Source organism: Scyliorhinus canicula, chromosome 11 (assembly GCF_902713615.1).
Source record: "Scyliorhinus canicula chromosome 11, sScyCan1.1, whole genome shotgun sequence".
Classification (NCBI taxonomy): domain Eukaryota; kingdom Metazoa; phylum Chordata; class Chondrichthyes; order Carcharhiniformes; family Scyliorhinidae; genus Scyliorhinus; species Scyliorhinus canicula.
This window is the reverse complement of record NC_052156.1, coordinates 20,500,775-20,517,203: the sequence shown is the minus strand read 5'-3', so window position 1 is coordinate 20,517,203 and position 16,429 is coordinate 20,500,775. Positions and strand designations below refer to the sequence as shown.

The 16,429-nt window shown below is 45.9% G+C and overlaps 1 protein-coding gene across 4 annotated transcripts in view; it reads left to right on the top strand.

Annotated features, from left to right (window-relative positions):
• plxnb1b (plexin b1b) overlaps positions 1-16,429 on the top strand; it is a 272,332-nt gene that overhangs the window by 173,091 nt on the left and 82,812 nt on the right. For all 4 annotated transcript variants that reach the window (XM_038812455.1, XM_038812454.1, XM_038812456.1 and 1 more), the window contains 3 exons: positions 10,084-10,212; positions 10,846-10,946; positions 15,665-15,797. In XM_038812455.1, the coding sequence (XP_038668383.1) occupies positions 10,084-10,212; positions 10,846-10,946; positions 15,665-15,797 (363 nt within the window). The remainder of the gene's footprint in view (positions 1-10,083; positions 10,213-10,845; positions 10,947-15,664; positions 15,798-16,429) is intronic.

Here is a 16,429-nt window from a genome sequence, read left to right as displayed (position 1 = left end):
CTCCATTCTGAACATTTCCCATCAACCACCACTCTCTGTCTTCTTTCAACTAGCCAATTTCTGATCCACATCTCTAAATCACCCTCAATCCCCAGCCTCCGTATTTTCTGCAATAGCCGACCGTGGGGAACCTTATCAAACGCTTTACTGAAATCCATATACACCACAGCAACTGCTCTACCCTCGTCTACCTGTTCAGTCACCTTCTCAAAGAACTCGATAAGGTTTGTGAGGCATGACCTACCCTTCACAAAACCATGCTGACTATCCCTAATCATATTATTCCTATCTAGATGATTATAAATCGTATCTTTTATAATCCTCTCCAAGACTTTACCCACCACAGACGTTAGGCTCACCGGCCTATAGTTACCGGGGTTATCTCTCCTCCCCTTCTTGAACAAAGGGACCACATTTGCTATCCTCCAGTCCTCTGGCACTATTCCTGTAGCCAATGATGACCTAAAAATCAAAGCCAAAGGCTCAGCAATCTCTTCCCTGGCTTCCCAGAGAATCCTAGGATAAATCCCATCCGGCCCCGGGGACTTATCTATTTTCACCTTGTCCAGAATTGCCAACACTTCTTCCCTACGCACCTCAATGCCATCTATTCTAATAGCCTGGGTCTCAGCATTCTCCTCCACAATATTATCTTTTTCTTGAGTGAATACTGACGAAAAGTATTCATTTAGTATCTCGCTTATCTCCTCAGCCTCCACACACAACTTCCCACCACTGTCCTTGACTGGCCCTACTCTTACCCTAGTCATTCTTTTATTCCTGACATACCTATAGAAAGCTTTTGGGTTTTCCTTGATCCTACCTGCCAAAGACTTCTCATGTCCCCTCCTTGCTCGTCTCAGCTCTCTCTTTAGATCCTTCCTCGCTTCCTTGTAACTATCAAGCGCCCCAACTGAAACTTCACGCCTCATCTTCACATAGGCCTCGTTCTTCCTCTTAACAAGAGATTCCACTTCTTTGGTAAACCACGGTTCCCTCGCTCGACCCCTTCCTCCCTGCCTGACTGGTACGTACTTATCAAGAACATGCAATAGCTGTTCCTTGAACAAGCTCCACATATCCAGTGTGCCCAACCCTTGCAGCCTACTTCTCCAACCAACACATCCTAAGTCATGTCTAATGGCATCATAATTGCCCTTCCCCCAGCTATAACTCTTGCCCTGCGGGGTATACTTATCCCTTTCCATCACTAACGTAAAGGTCACCGAATTGTGGTCACTGTCTCCAAAGTGTTCACCTACCTCCAGATCTAACACCTGGCCTGGTTCATTACCCAAAACCAAACCCAAAGTGGCCTCACCTCTTGTTGGCCTGTCAACATATTGTGTCAGAAAACCCTCCTGCACACATTGTACAAAGAACGACCCATCCAATGTATTCGAACTATATCTTTTCCAGTCAATATTAGGAAAGTTAAAGTCTCCCATAACAACTACCCTGTTACTTTCGCTCTTTTCCAGAATCATCTTTGCCATCCTTTCCTCTACATCTCTAGAACTATTAGGTGGCCTATAGAAAACTCCCAGCAGTGTGACCTCTCCTTTCCTGTTTCTAACCTCAGCCCATACTACCTCGGAAGAAGAGTCCCCATCTTGCATCCTTTCTGCCACCGTAATACTGTCCTTGACTAGCAGCGCCACACCTCCCCCTCTTTTGCCCCCTTCTCTGACCTTACTAAAGCACCTAAACCCCGGAACCTGCAACAACCATTCCTGTCCCTGCTCTATCCATGTCTCTGAAATGGCCACAACATCGAAGTCCCAGGTACCAACCCATGCTGCCAGTTCCCCTACCTTATTTCGTATACTCCTGGCATTGAAATAGACACACTTCAAACCACAGACCTGAACACTGCCGCCCTCCTGCGAAGTCAAATCTGTGCTCCTGACCTCTCTACTCTCAATCTCTCGCACCCCAAAACTACAATCCAGGTTCCCATGCCCCTGCTGAATTAGTTTAAACCCCCCCAAAGAGTACTAACAAATCTCCCCCCCAGGATATTGGTGCCCCTCAGGTTCAGATGTAGACCATCCTGTCTATAGAGGTCCCACCTTCCCCAGAAAGAGCCCCAGTTATCCAGAAATCTGAATCCCTCCCGCCTGCACCATCCCTGTAGCCACGTTTAATTGCTCTCTCTCCCTATTCCTCATCTCACTATCACGTGGCACGGGCAACAACCCAGAGATAACAACTCTGTTTGTTCTCTCTCTGAGCTTCCATCCTAGCTCCCTAAAGGCCATTAAACTTTAACTAAATTCAAATTTTGCTATCCGCCCCAGTGGGATTCGAACCCAGGTCCACAGAGCACTACCCTGCGGCTCTGGATTGCTAGTCCACTATGCCACGACCTCCCTTGCTTGATGCTGGAGAATTGCAAATGTTCCATTCTTCGTCAATGCAAGGATAAACACGCCCCAGTCAGTGTAGCTCGGTAGTGCAAAAAGTTTTGAGAAGTGACAATCTGGAACAGTTAACAGTCACTTGGACCAGCGTGGATTAATTATCGAAAACCAGCTTGGATTTGTCGAGAATAAATCATGTTTAATTAGTTTGTTTTGAGATTTTCAATGAGATAACAGAGAGGGGTGATGAAGGTGATGCAACTGATGTGGTGTACTTGGTTTTAAAAAGGCATTTGGTAAAATAACAGGCTTGTCAATAATGTTGAAGGAATAAAAGGGACAGTGGCAGCATAGATTGGCTGAGTGACAGGAAGCAGCAGTTGTGAACAGTTGTCAGACCGGAGCAATGTATATAGTGGGGTTCCCACGGGTCATTATTGGATCCGCTGCTCTTCTTGATATGTATTAATGACCCAGACTTGGGTGTGCGAGGAGCCATTTCAAAACTTGCTGATGAAACTAAACTTGGAATTATCATGAACTGCAAGTGTCATAAAGTCTTTAAAGCCACAGTAAGAGGCCATTCAGCCCATCGAGTCCATGCCAGCTCTCTGTAGAGCAACCAGTCAAGTGTTGTTCCCTGCTCTATCCCTTCAGCCTTGCAAGTATGTTTCCTTCAAGCGCCCATTCCATTTCTGTTTGAAGTACACCTCAAAAAGGACATAGCAGGCGCGTGATATGAGCCGACATGTGGAGGATTAAATTTAATGCAGAGAAGTGTGATGAAAACCCTCTCCTCCTCTTCCCTTTTGGGCAATCCCAGTTTTAATCGCCCCACCATTGATAGCCGCGCTTCAGCTCCACCATTTCCTGCCTAAATCTCTCTTTCCTCTTCTATGACGCTGCTGAAAACCTGCCTCTTTGACCAAATTTTTTAAATCTGCCCTTATACCGCTGTTTGTTCAGTAACGCTCACTTGAAGCATATTGGTATATAAATGCAAGGTGACGTTTCTGCTTCTTGGTGTTCACTGGTAGGATGGTGAGATGTTAAACAGCAGACTGAGAGCTTCTCAATTCTCAAAGGAATATGGAGATTTCAAAATGGTCACTGAAGTCATGTGACTTCCTTTCGCCACAATGAAGTCAAAAGGGATGAGTATCTATTGTCTGGGACTGGCTTTGGTTTCAGGACTAATAATGTCCCAGCCATTAGCTTTTGAAAGAGTTACTATCCATATTGAGGCTCTTGTGGCAGGAAATCGTTGTCATAGAATCCTTACTGTACCGAAGCACCAATTAAGCACATCGTGTCTGGACGCACCCTTTGAAGGAGCACCCGAACTAGGCCCATACCCCACTCTATCTCCATAACCCCATAGCACCACCTAACCTTTGGAAACTAGGGGGCAATTTAACATGGCCAATCCACCTAACCTGTACAACGTTAGGACTGTGGGAGGAAACCCACACAGACATGGAGAGAATGTGCAAACTCCACTTAGACATTCACCCGAGGTCCGAATCAAACCTGGGATCCTGGCACTAAGGCTGCAGTGCCAACCACTGTGCCACCATGCTGCCTGATTGTCTAGGTTGACCTTCTAACTCTGCTAGAAGGGTAAGCTTATTAATGATGTTCATTGCCTCCTCAATGCTCCCCTTTTAAAGTGACTTGGAGAATCCCAGGCTTGCGATGTACCAGCCCCCTGAATTCATGTTTATATTATTCTTATAATTGGGTATGAGATTCCAAGATGATGTGAGGAGGATTCTTTTGTTCTGGTAACTCAAAAAGAACAAAGAACTATACAGCACAGGAACAGGCCCTTCAGCCCTCAAAGCCTGTACCGGTCATGATGCCACCCATGGCCAAAACCCTCAGCACTTCCTAGTGCCATATCCCTCTATACCCATTCTATCCATGTATTTATCAAGATGCCTTTTGAATGCCGTTAATGTATCTGCTTCCACAATCTCTCCTGGCAACGTGTTCCAGGCACTCACCACCCTCTGTGTATTAAAAAAAAACTTGCCTCGCTCATCTACTCTAAACTTTGCCCCATGGACCTTAAACCTATGCCCCCTGGTGACTGACCCCTCCACCCTGGGAAAGAGTGCCTGCCCATCCACTCTATCCATGCCCCTCATAATCTTGTAGACCACTATCCGGACACCCCTCAACCTCCTGTCATTCTAATGAAAACAGTCTGAGTCTATTCAGCCTCTCCACATAGCTGACAGCCTCCAGACCAGGCAACATCCTGGTAAACCTCCTCTGCTCCCTCGCCAAAGCCTCCACATCCTTCTGGTAGTGTGACAACCAGAATTGTGCACAATATTCCAAGTGCGGCCGTACCAAGGTCCTATACAACTTTAGCATGACTTGCCCGTTTTTATATTCGATGCCCTGTCCAAAGAAGGTAAGCATTCTGTATGCTTTCTTGACTACCTTGTCCACTTATGTTGCCACCTTCAAAGATTTGTGGATGTGCATGCCCAGATCTCTCTGACTTTATATATTCCTCAGTGTTTTGCTATTATGGTATATTTCCCCTGTTATGTTCGACCTGCCAAAATGCATTACCTAACATTTGTCTGGGTTCAACTCAATTTGCCATTTCTCTGCCCAAATCTCCAACCTATCTATGTCCTGCTGTATCTTCTGACAATCCTCAACACCTATCTGCCACTCCACCAACCTTGGTATCATCCACAAACTTTCTACTTAGACCAGCTACATTTTCCTCAATTGTTTATGTACACTACAAACAACAGAGGTCCCAGCACAGATCCCTGTGGAACACTACTAGTCACAACCTTCCATTCAGAAAAATATCCATCTTCTGCTACCCTTTGCCTTCTGTGACAGAGCCAGTTCTGTATCTATCTTGCCACCTCACCTCTGATCCTGTGTGACTTCACCTTTTGTACCAGCCTGCCATGAGGCATCTTGTCAAAGGCTTTACTGAAGTCCATGTAAACAACATCCACAGCCCTCCCCTCATCAATCATCTTTGTTCACTTCTCAAAAAACTCGATCAAGTTAGTGAGGCACGACCTCCCCTTCACAAAACCATGCTGTCTATCACTAATGAGTCAATTTGTTTCCAAATGGGTATAAATCATGTCCCTGAGAATTCGCTCCAATAATTTACCTACTACCGACGTGAGGTTCACCAGCCTATAGTTTCCTGGATTATCCCTGCTACCTTTCTTTTGTTTTTAACTTTAGAGTACCCGATTCATTTTTTTTTCCAATTAAGAGACAATTTAGCGTGACCAATCCACCTATCCTGCACATTTTTGGGTTGTGGGGGTGAAACCCACGCAAACACGGGGAGAATGTGCAAACTCCACACTGACAGTAACCCAGAGCCGGGATCGAACCTGGGACCTCAGCGCCGTGAGGCAGCAGGACTAACCCACTGCACCCCCATGCTGCCCTCTACCTTTCTTAAACAGTGGTATCACTTTAGCTATTCTCCAGTCTTCTGGGATCTCACCTATAGCTAATAAGGATGCAAAGATGTCAGTCAAGGCCCCAGCAATTTCCTCCCTTCCTTCCCTCCGTATTCTGAGATGAATTCCATCCAGCCCAGGAGACTTATCTACTTTAATGTCTTTTAAAAGAACCAATACCTCCTCCTTTTTAATGCCAACATGACGCAGACTGCCCACTCACCCTACCCAAGAATCAACTTCCACAAAGTCCTTTTCATTGGTGAACACTGATGCAAAATACTCATTTAGTCCCTCGCCCATTTCCTCTGGCTCAACACATTGATTCCCCCCACTGTCCTTAAGTGGTCCAATCCTTTCCCTGGCCACCCTCTTGCATTTTACATATGAATAAAAAGCTTTGGATTCACCTTAATCCTACTTGCCAAGAACTTTTTATGACGACTCCTAGCACTCCTAATTTCCCACTTAAGTTGCTCCCTAATTCTTTTATACTCCTTATGGGATTTGATTGTCCCCACCCTTCCAGACCGTACAAAGCCTCCTTTTTCTTTTTGACGAGGTTCACAATATCTCTAGGTATCCAAGGCTCCCTAAACTTCCTATACTTATCCTTTGTTCTCCTGAATACTAATCAACTGTCGCTTGAAAGACTCCCACATGTCTGATGTTGATTTACCCTCCAACAGTTGCACCCAATCCAAATTCTTCAATTCCTATCTAATGTTATCGTAATTTCCCCAGTTCAGCATCTTAATGTGAGATTTACCCTCATCCCTATTCAAAAGTATCCTAAAACGTACGGAATTGTGGTCACCACAACTCCTGTTGGAAGCTTCCAGAACAAAGGACCAACCCTGTGGGTGATGTGACCCATAGCAGCCATCGTTTTTGTTCTGCATTTTAAAAATAGCAAAAAAACAATAAGGTTAAATCACCACCAGTCAGCCCTCCCCCCTCAAAGGGGAAAGCAGCCTATCGTCATCTGGGGCTATGGTGACTTTACTTATTGTACTTGAATTGACTTTAGAACATTCTAGGCTAAAACTGGGAACACCTGGCAGTTCCCTTTGGGTCACAAACCACCTTCACATGGAACTGTATCCTTCATTGGCACTGGGTCAAAATCCCAAGCCTTCCTTCTTCCCTGACAATTCCATGGGTGTATCAATATCACTCAGACTACAGAGAGATTCAAGAGGGTGGCTCACCACCACCCTCTCGAGGGCAATTAGGGCTGGATAATGAATGCTGGCCTAGCCAGCGATGCACACATTCCATGAACCAATGTCAAAAGTAGTGTCAGTTGAGTTTAGTTGGCAGCTACTGCTCAGTGGCTGTTGATGGCTGCTGGAGTATTTCTGGATGTCGGGTGATGACTGGATGTGAAGCCGCCTTTGATCAAACAGACTGCTCCCGTCCACTGTGGGAGATTTCACAGGCACTGTGACAGCTTAGGGGAGAGGTTCCTGGCGTCTGTAGGTCTGTACTCCAAAGGGAGTGGGCACTTGCAGAAGCAGCTAAAATCGGCTTAAAAATGGAATATAAATCCAGCCAGGGAAACAAAATTCTCCTCGTGGTCACACTTAATTTGCTCTTCAAGAGAAAAGAGTGCAATTCCCTTCCATTCTCTCTGCTTTCCTGGACTGTTCACCTCACTCATGTGCCAACAAGGGAAGGGTGTCTCATTTTTTAAACAGCTTTTGACCACAGAGCCGTCTGAACTAACCGGTGGTTAAGGCGTAGCTACTGAGGCCTGTTGTGAAAGAGCATGGAAATATTGTTCATTGGAGCAAAAGTCCAAACAGCTGTGTTACCCACCCAGTGCCAGGATTCGGGACATCTGTTCCAGGCGAGAAATGAACAGTGGGAGGAGGAGGGTCCTGTGGTCGTGACCCATGTAGGTACCAATGACGTAGGTAGAGCAAGGAAAGAGGTTCTGCATAAGAGTTCGAGGAACTGGGCACTTATTAAAACAACAGAACCTGCAAGGTTACAATCTTTGGATCATTAACTGAACTGTGTGCAAATTGGCACAGGGTAGGGGAGATGGATAGGTGGCTCAAAGACCTGGTGTGGAGAAGTGGGTTTTTGTTCAAGGGGCACTGGCGTCAGTACTGGGGAATGGGGCCTGTATCATTAGGACGGCCTCCATCTGAACCATACTGGGGCCAGTGTTCTTGCAAATTGCATAATTAGGGAAGTAGAGAGGGCTTTAAACTAAATGGGCAGGGGTGGGAGATGATGATTCTGGAGGTTTACAAAGCAAAAGAAAGAATTGCAAGGCAGCTAATTAGGTGTGCGACAGGAAGGGGCAGGTTGTCCAAACATGAAACGCAGCAGCAAAAAGGGTCAAAGGGGGGGAAACATGGTTTTAAACAAACCAAAATGAATGGCTCTTTCCTTAAATGCATGTAGACAGCTGTATGGGCTCTCCTCGATGCACTTAAATACATGTGGTATTTGGCACAAAATAAATGAATTGACAGCTCCAATTGAGGTTAATGGGTATGATCTTCATGCATTATAGAGGCGTGGTTATGAGGAGATGAAAACTGGGAAGTAGATATTCAGGATATGATGCTCTTCGTAAGGATAGGCAGGAAGGAAAGGGTGGTGGGGTAGCCTTGTTAGTGAGAGATGGAATAAGTACAATAGCAAGAAATTATCATGGATCCGAAGAAGCGAATCCATCTGGGTGGAGGTAAGAAATAACAAGAAGAAGACATTGATGGGATTGTCCATAGTAGCTACACCAGGGGTGGGCAAACTACGGCCCGCGGGCCGCATGCGGCCCGCCAAAGGTATTTCTGCGGCCCGCCAAGTCATTAAAAAAAAAAAAAAAAAAAATTTTTTTTTAAAAAAATTTTTTATTTTTTTTAAAAAAATTTTTTTTTAAGGTTAATGGGGGCGGGCTGTTGGGTTACTTACTGGTATAGGGTGGATACATTGACTTGAGTAGGGTGATCATTGTTCGGCACAACGGCGAGGGCCGAAGGGCCTGTTCTGTGCTGTACTGTTCTATGTTCTATATGAGGCGCCCAGAATCATAACCGGGTGAAGTAATTATTTTACTTAATATACTATGCGGCCCTTTGTGAATTGTGAATTTTTGAATGTGGCCCTTGCACGGAAAAGTTTGCCCACCCCTGAGCTACACTGTAGGATGGGGAATAAATCGGGAGAGAATGAGGGCATGTAAAAAAGGGCACTACATTAATCGTGGGTGACTTGTATCTTCAAATCAAATTGGCGGAATAATTCATAGTGTATCTGGGATAGTTTCCCAGAACAATATGTTGCTGATCCAACCAGGGATTTGAATTTGGTAATATGTGATGAAGCAGATTTAATTTTAAAAATTCTGCGTAAATAATCTCCTCAGAAACAGTGACCCTAACATGGTCGAATTTAGCATTCGGTTTGAGAGTGAGAAATGTGGGTCGGAAACAACTGTGCTCAACTTAAATAAGGGTTATGAGGCAAATAAGGTTGTCACGTTCTGCTGATTTCCATCCGTGGAGATTTTTACGTGATGGTATGACTGAGGTGATGCACATGTGAAGCAAGGGCGAGTGAAGTGAGCTGCAAGCTGATTTTACACGACGCTGACCAACTGTGAGAGCCGTGCACTCCCTCCGCATCCAAAGTGTAAAATATTTATTTTGTTTTTACCAAAGCTGATGACCGTTATAGTCAGAGAAGTTTACAGCATGAAAACAGGCTCCTCAGCCCAACTTGCCCATGCCACCCAGTTTTTACCACTAAGCTAGTCTCAATTGGATTCTATTAATATATAAATGGTGAAGCATTTTGTACAACTCGTTACAAAATATTTGGCGTGTATTAGATGTATTCAATCTTATTCATGGGGCCATGGTTTACACAGAGGGTAGTGGGTGCCTGGAACTCGCTGCCGGAGGAGGTGGTGGAAGCAGGCACGATAGTGACTTTTAAGGAGCATCTTGGACAAATACATGAATAGGATGGGAATAGAGGGATACGGACCCTGGAAGTGTTGAAGATTTTAGTTTAGACGGGCAGCATGGTCGGCGCAAGCTTGGAGGGCCGAAGGGCCTGTTCCTGTGCTGTACCTTTCTTTGTTCTTTGGTCAGTGAACAAGCCTGATCTCAATCTTGCGACCCACTGAGTTGAAGGTGGCCACCCATGCAGCCCACTCACTAGACTAGGTTGTCCTTCAGTGGTTTAATATGTTGAGATTGATGAACCGAGCAACTTGTTTTCTTCCGCTGACCTAGGTCTTTGTGAAGTCATCTGGAGAGGCAGAGCGATACTCAACTCGCACAATCCAGTCCAACACAGCAATCAACACTGACCTGGCATTTGACAGCGAGCAGAAACACCTTTACATCACAACTCCGCTGAAGGTGCGTCCTCTGAAGTAGAAACATTAAAAACCAGAGTCAGGGGTTTATATTCCTCCCTCCAGTGACCACTGAACCGTCATTGCTGGCTGTGTTAGTGGAATGGGAGGGATGGTGGCCACGGTGCTTTGATGGTAACGGAGGAAACTGAATAAAAATAAGACAAGTCTACCCTGTGATGCTGTTGAGGAGCTGGACAATGCATCAGGGAACATCCCAGACAAGGAATGCCCACATAGATCAAACTTGGAGAATGGGCTGATGGATGATAGGGAGTGAAATATTAAATACATTGATCTTACTCCCAGCCAAATGAAGTAAAACAGACGTGAAGTGACGTGAATACGTGAGGCTCAAGTGATTTCAGGCTGGCCGGGAGAGTTTATGCGGCCCACTGAGATGGACTCACATTTTGAGCGTTGCTAATTGTTGGGGTGAGATGGGGTGGGCAGCCAAAGACCCTCTTGTAGCACATCAAATCAAATCAAAAGATGCATCAATATATTTCTGTTGAGCTGTTTCTGGGGCCATAGTTCTGCTCCGTCTCAAAGGGTGGAGCTAAACTGAGGAAAAGATTCTCCGCAGTGACATGCAGAAAACTGTTTATGCAACTATGTTTATTGCTTTTCGTTGAAGGTGCTGAAACTTCCAGTGAGTGAGTGCTCCGAGTACCTTGACTGTCAATCCTGTCTGGTTGCGAGAGACCCGTACTGTGGCTGGTGCATACTGCAGGGCAGGTGAGTCTCGGAGGAGGAGGCCTGATCAATCCCATCTTCAGATTCTGTCATCCTGACTACACGCTCGTCGGGATTAAAGGTTTACCTAGGGCGGCACAGTGGCGCAATGGTTCTATCCTGGCCCCGGGTCACTGAGCGTGTGGAGTTTGCACATTCTCCCCGTGCCTGAGTGGGTCTCGCCCCGTAACCCAAAAAGATGTGCAGGGTAGGTGGATTGGCCACACTAAATTACCCTGTAATTGGGGAAAAAAAACTTTTTTTTTTAAATTATAAAAATATTTACCTTCTGGTCCAGAATTTGCAGTGCTGCTTGTTTCAAGCCTGTGCTTGCCCATCACACAGGCAGACACACGTGCCGGCAAAATGAGGGGCCTCGCTGGAAATTGAGATTTGGATTTATTGTCACCCCCTCCTCTTCTCCACGATGAACAGCCCCTCAAATACGGTTAGAAACATCCTCCACCTTTCCTCAAACTCCCCTGAAGAGCCCCTTAAGTCATACTTTATCTTCTCTAGTCGCAGGAAGTCATACAGATCACCCAACCAAGCCGCTACCCCCTGGTGGCGATGCCGACCGCCACTCCAGCAAAATTTGCCGCCGTGCAATCAGAGAGGCGAAGGCCAAGACATGGCCTTCCTCCTCTCCATGGGCTCCGGCTTCTCGGAGACCCCAAATATTGCCACTAAACGGTCCGGATCCATTCCCTCCTCCACTATCCTAGCTAAGACTGCGAACACTCCCGCCCAGAATCTTCCCAATTTGCCCATTTCTAATCTGAGCAGTTTGCTAAACCACTCCGGAGGGCTTTAGGGGTAAAGGGCTCGAGTGCCGCAAGTCAGGTAAGAGATGACGAGTTCCCTTTCCTGAAAGTCATTAGTCAGCCTGTGAGCATTTTAATTAAATCCAACAGCTTTCCTGATCATTCATGGTGCCAGGCTGCAGATGGAGATTTATTGAATTCAGTTTCACACATGAGATTTGAACTTTCCAGCCTGCAAGTTGCTAGTCTCGTTTTATACTCATTACACTCTCTTATCCTCAGCCTTCATGTTAATGACTTGTCAGATTACATTGTTTTGGTCTGTTAATTACATTGTTAAGATTTGTTAATTACATTAAGATAAAGGGAAACAGGTGATGGGTATTAACTGCGCACGTATAAATAGGGGACAGATGGGACACTGGTTGAGTGGGAGGAAAGATCTGAGACTGAACAAGTCGATAAACTCTCTCGAGTAGAAAAAGTTCTTGTTCTTGGTTCCTGATTCACCAATCGGAATGGATCCTTTCAACACTTCATGCGTGCCGCGAATGGCAAAATTTGACCTCCCCAAATAATCAGTGTAGGGCTTCAGTTAGCAAGGATGCTGACGTTAGCGAGCAATGCAGCCTCCATTTGGACCACTTCTTGTCCAGCCATGCGTGTGGTGGTCAACAACCCTGGCGCACGCCCACAATCCCACCCTTTGTCATTGATGAAGTATTGCGGTGTCAGGAGTAACCTTCACTCTGATTTGGACGTCTAGCTTCTGCTGTTTGCACTCATCAAAGAAAAAACAGGATGGAGAGGGATGTTTCTTGTAAAATTCTCCAGGTTGTTGGTGTTGCCAGGCTGTATGGCCACACGAGGAGTACACAAAACACCATTAGTTTCTGTGATTTAACTTAGTAAGTCGATGGGTAGGAAGTGGAAAGTTTTCAGAAAACCAGTAAACCTGGTGTGTGGGAACACATTAAGAATATTAGCAAAGACGGAAAAGGCCTTTGATGTGATTAACCATTCACTAAAGATATTCAATTAATACAAGTCTCTGGACAGCAAATATTGGGATGCAACTTGAGGATTTTTGACTTTAAGTGAAAAGAGCCATTCATGGAATAGTATTGTTTGGAATAGCGTGTGCAGTGTTTGACACTTTACCATGTGAAGGAGCTTAATTCATGACAAAGGGTTCAGACTCTTCTTCAGGCTCGTTCTTCTTAGGTAGTTCCTCAGGGTCCAGTATGAGTTGCTTCCACACTAAAAACGAGTTCTCAAGTGATTGAGGAGTCCAGTGCGCAACCTGCAGTCTCTGGCACAGGTGGGGCAGATGGTCGTTGGAGGAGCGGATGGGTGGGATGCCTGAGCTGCCACGTGCTCCTTTCGCTGTCGATGCTCGGTTCAGCTTGTTCTGAAACCCGGAGATCAGCTCCTTCCCAGATGCTTCTCTTCCACGTCGGGTGGTCTTGGGCCAGGGATTTCCAGGTGTCGGTGGGGATGTTGCACCTTTTTCAAGGAGACTTTTGAGGGTGTCCTTAAAGCATTTCCTCTACTTTCCTGGGGCCCGTTTGCCTCGCCAAAGCTCCAAGTAGAGTGTTTGTTTCAGGAACCTTTGAAGCCTGTGTCAAGCACGTGGACAATGTGGCCTGCCCAGCGGAGTTCATCGAGCATGGTCAATACCTCGATGCTGGGATGTTGGCCTGCGTGATAACACTGACCTTGGTGCACCTATCCTGCCATTGGATTTGCAGGATCTTGCAGAGGCAGTGCTCGTGGTACTTCTCCAGGGATTAAGGTGCCTACTGTACGTAGTCAATGCCTCTGAGCCATACAGGAGGGCGGGTATCATTACTGTTCTGTAGACCATGAGCCTGGTTCCGAATCTGACGTTCTGGGCTTCAAACGCCCTTGTCCTTGTGGGACCAAAGGCTGAGCTGGCACATTGAAGGTGGTGTTGAACCTCTTCATCAATTTCTGCCGTTGTTGATAGTATAGTCCACATTGTCCAAGATCCCGTCGCTAACTGGGGTGGGAGGGGGCTGGGCGGAAGAGGACCTTTGTCTTATCGATGTTTAGCTTCAGGCCCATGCTTTGTACGCCTCTAAAAGCAGCCTCCGAATGTGCACAAATGCAATCATTTGTCCACAGGAGAATGGGGCAACCTTGAATCTGACCTTCAGGTGGCAGAGGTTGAACAGATTCCTGTTTGTTCTGTGGTTGAACCCCATTCCAAGCTATGAATGGCCGCTTTGAGAACGCAGCTTGTTTTCATTGGAAAATTAAGGGGAATGTGATCCAGCACTGTAAAATAGTGAGAGGAATAAGTGGAGATAGAAGCAGTTTATTTGTATTGGACTGTGAACTTGGAAGCAGACAGGAGGGGGCAAAATTATTAATAAACCTTCAGCGAAGGGCAGCACGGTGGCCTAGTGGTTAGCACAACCGCCTCACGGCGCTGAGGTCCCAGGTTCGATCCCGGCTCTGGGTCACTGTCCGTGTGGAGTTTGCACATTCTCCCCGTGTCTGCGTGGGTTTTGCCCCCACAACCCAAAAATGTGCAGAGTAGGTGGATTAGCCACGCTAAATTGCCCCTTAATTGGAAAAAATAATTGGCTAATCTAAATTTAAAAAAATAAATAAATAAAATAAACATTTCAGCGAGGTTAAAGATCAGAATGATTCCTAAGTCTTTGCGGAATGTCAAGTGTGTGGGATAACATTTCAGCAGAAGGCGTTGTGTTCATTATTAACTTTAAAAGAGGTTGATATAGTCTGTGAAGTATGATGGTTCCTGCCATTGAAGAAATGTTGTGCCAAAGAAAGCCACTGGATGAAGGATGCTTGAATGGCGGAAGCTGAGATAGGCAAGGGAAAATTTTATGAATTCCAACCATGGCGTTTTATCCACCAGGAATGCAGATAGGAAATTCCGGATTATGCCCCCACAGTTTTGTTTGGGCAGCAGATCACAGGGGGCATGCAGTGTTAATCTCCAATAAGTGCTCCAAGTAGGCAAACAAAAGGTTTACAAAATTGCCCCTCTGGTGCGGCATTTGATTTAATTTACCTGGGAGAGCGGAGAAGCATACTTCTTTAAACAGGCGTTGAATGAATTCTGTGGTGTCCATGAAATGGTTAACTCTGGAATGTGCCCAGTGGGTCAAATACGTGACCTGTAACTTCCTGTGCTAAGCTCCCTGCTCGATTATCCGCAAAGTGCATTCCAGTCACGGTAACTTTGATTACTGCCTCAAACTGCAAGGTCAGTGCTCTGCCAGGTGGTGTTTTTAAATGAGAGTGATCTTTTGAGTGCAGGTGATGGGCAATAAACTGCAGCATCTCCCAGCAGGGTGGAACTCCCTTTTGCCGTTCTCGAGTATATGGGTGACATAGATACAAGTGTAGCCTTGTTTCAAAGTCCCGGATCAGAAACTGAAAAAAATCAGTAATAATATGAGGGATGGCACGGTGTTACAGTGGTTAGCACTGCTGCCTCACAGCACCAGGGATCCAGGTTCTAACCTTGGGTGACTGCGTGGAGTTGCACGTTCTCCCCATGTCTGCGTGGGTTTCCTCCAGGTGCTCCAGTTTCCTCCAACAGTCCAAAGACGTGCAGGTTAGTTGGCCATGATAAATTTCCCGTTAGTGTCTAAAGATTATGTGGGGTTAGGAGGATAGGGTGGGGGAATGGGCATGGGTAGGGTGGTTTTTCAGAGGGTCGGTGCAGGCTCGATGGGCCGAATGGCCTCCTTCTGCATTCTAGGTATTCAATGATTATGGTTCACTGAGCATTGTTGGAACGCAGCAAATTATTTTGCAAGCTTTGATAAATGTGTTCATTTCAACAAAACTGTCCGTTCCTTTCACTGTTCATGGATGGACTTCTCATTGCTCTGATACCATAGTGTTTGATGAATATGTTGCCTAATTTTGATGCGGATTCCTTTCTACTGATAGGTGCAGCAGGAGGTCAGAGTGTGCAAGGGCTGAGGAAGGCATTCAGTGGCTCTGGAGCTATGAGGAAGGTCGGCGGTGTCTGAGAGTGCAGACTTTGACGCCAGCTAATATCAGCAGAGAGGAGCAAAAACAGGTGAGAGTGTGAATGAATGGACATGTCAGGATGCAGTCGACAACACATGTTCTCGAACATCCATCTGGTGAAATTCCTAGTGGGACACATGAGAAATGGGAGCAGGATTAGGCATACGTATTGAGTTTACTCCCAGTGTCCTCCATACATTGCTCCAGATGAAATTTAGGCGGCATAACCTGTGTGTAATGTGTGGTCTGTCCATCATGTGTTTAACAATTTGTATTTGATCAGAATTGCCCATTGGCCAGCAATCCAAGGCTCCAATTCCCTCAGAGTTTTGCTTTTGGTCCGCGTAATTAAATCTCATTGCTAAACAGCAAGACATGGGGAGCATGGACACTAGTCGGGATCTTAGCAAAGTTAGTGAATATCTTCCATTAATTGATCAACAATATTTGACCTGTCATTCATTCACTACAGTGCTTTTTTAGGGTCAATCTGTCTCTAGTTTAGTCTAAATGACATACAGAAGGATTTGGGATCATCGAGTCTGCCCAACTATTTCTATCCTTGTGTTTTCGGGCCTGTTGGGGTTACTGTCTGAAATCTATACCCCGCTCCTTGTGGGATGAGGAATTGATCCAGTTCCCAGTTGACTACTTCAGCTGGAACGGGGTGGTTTGTGTCAG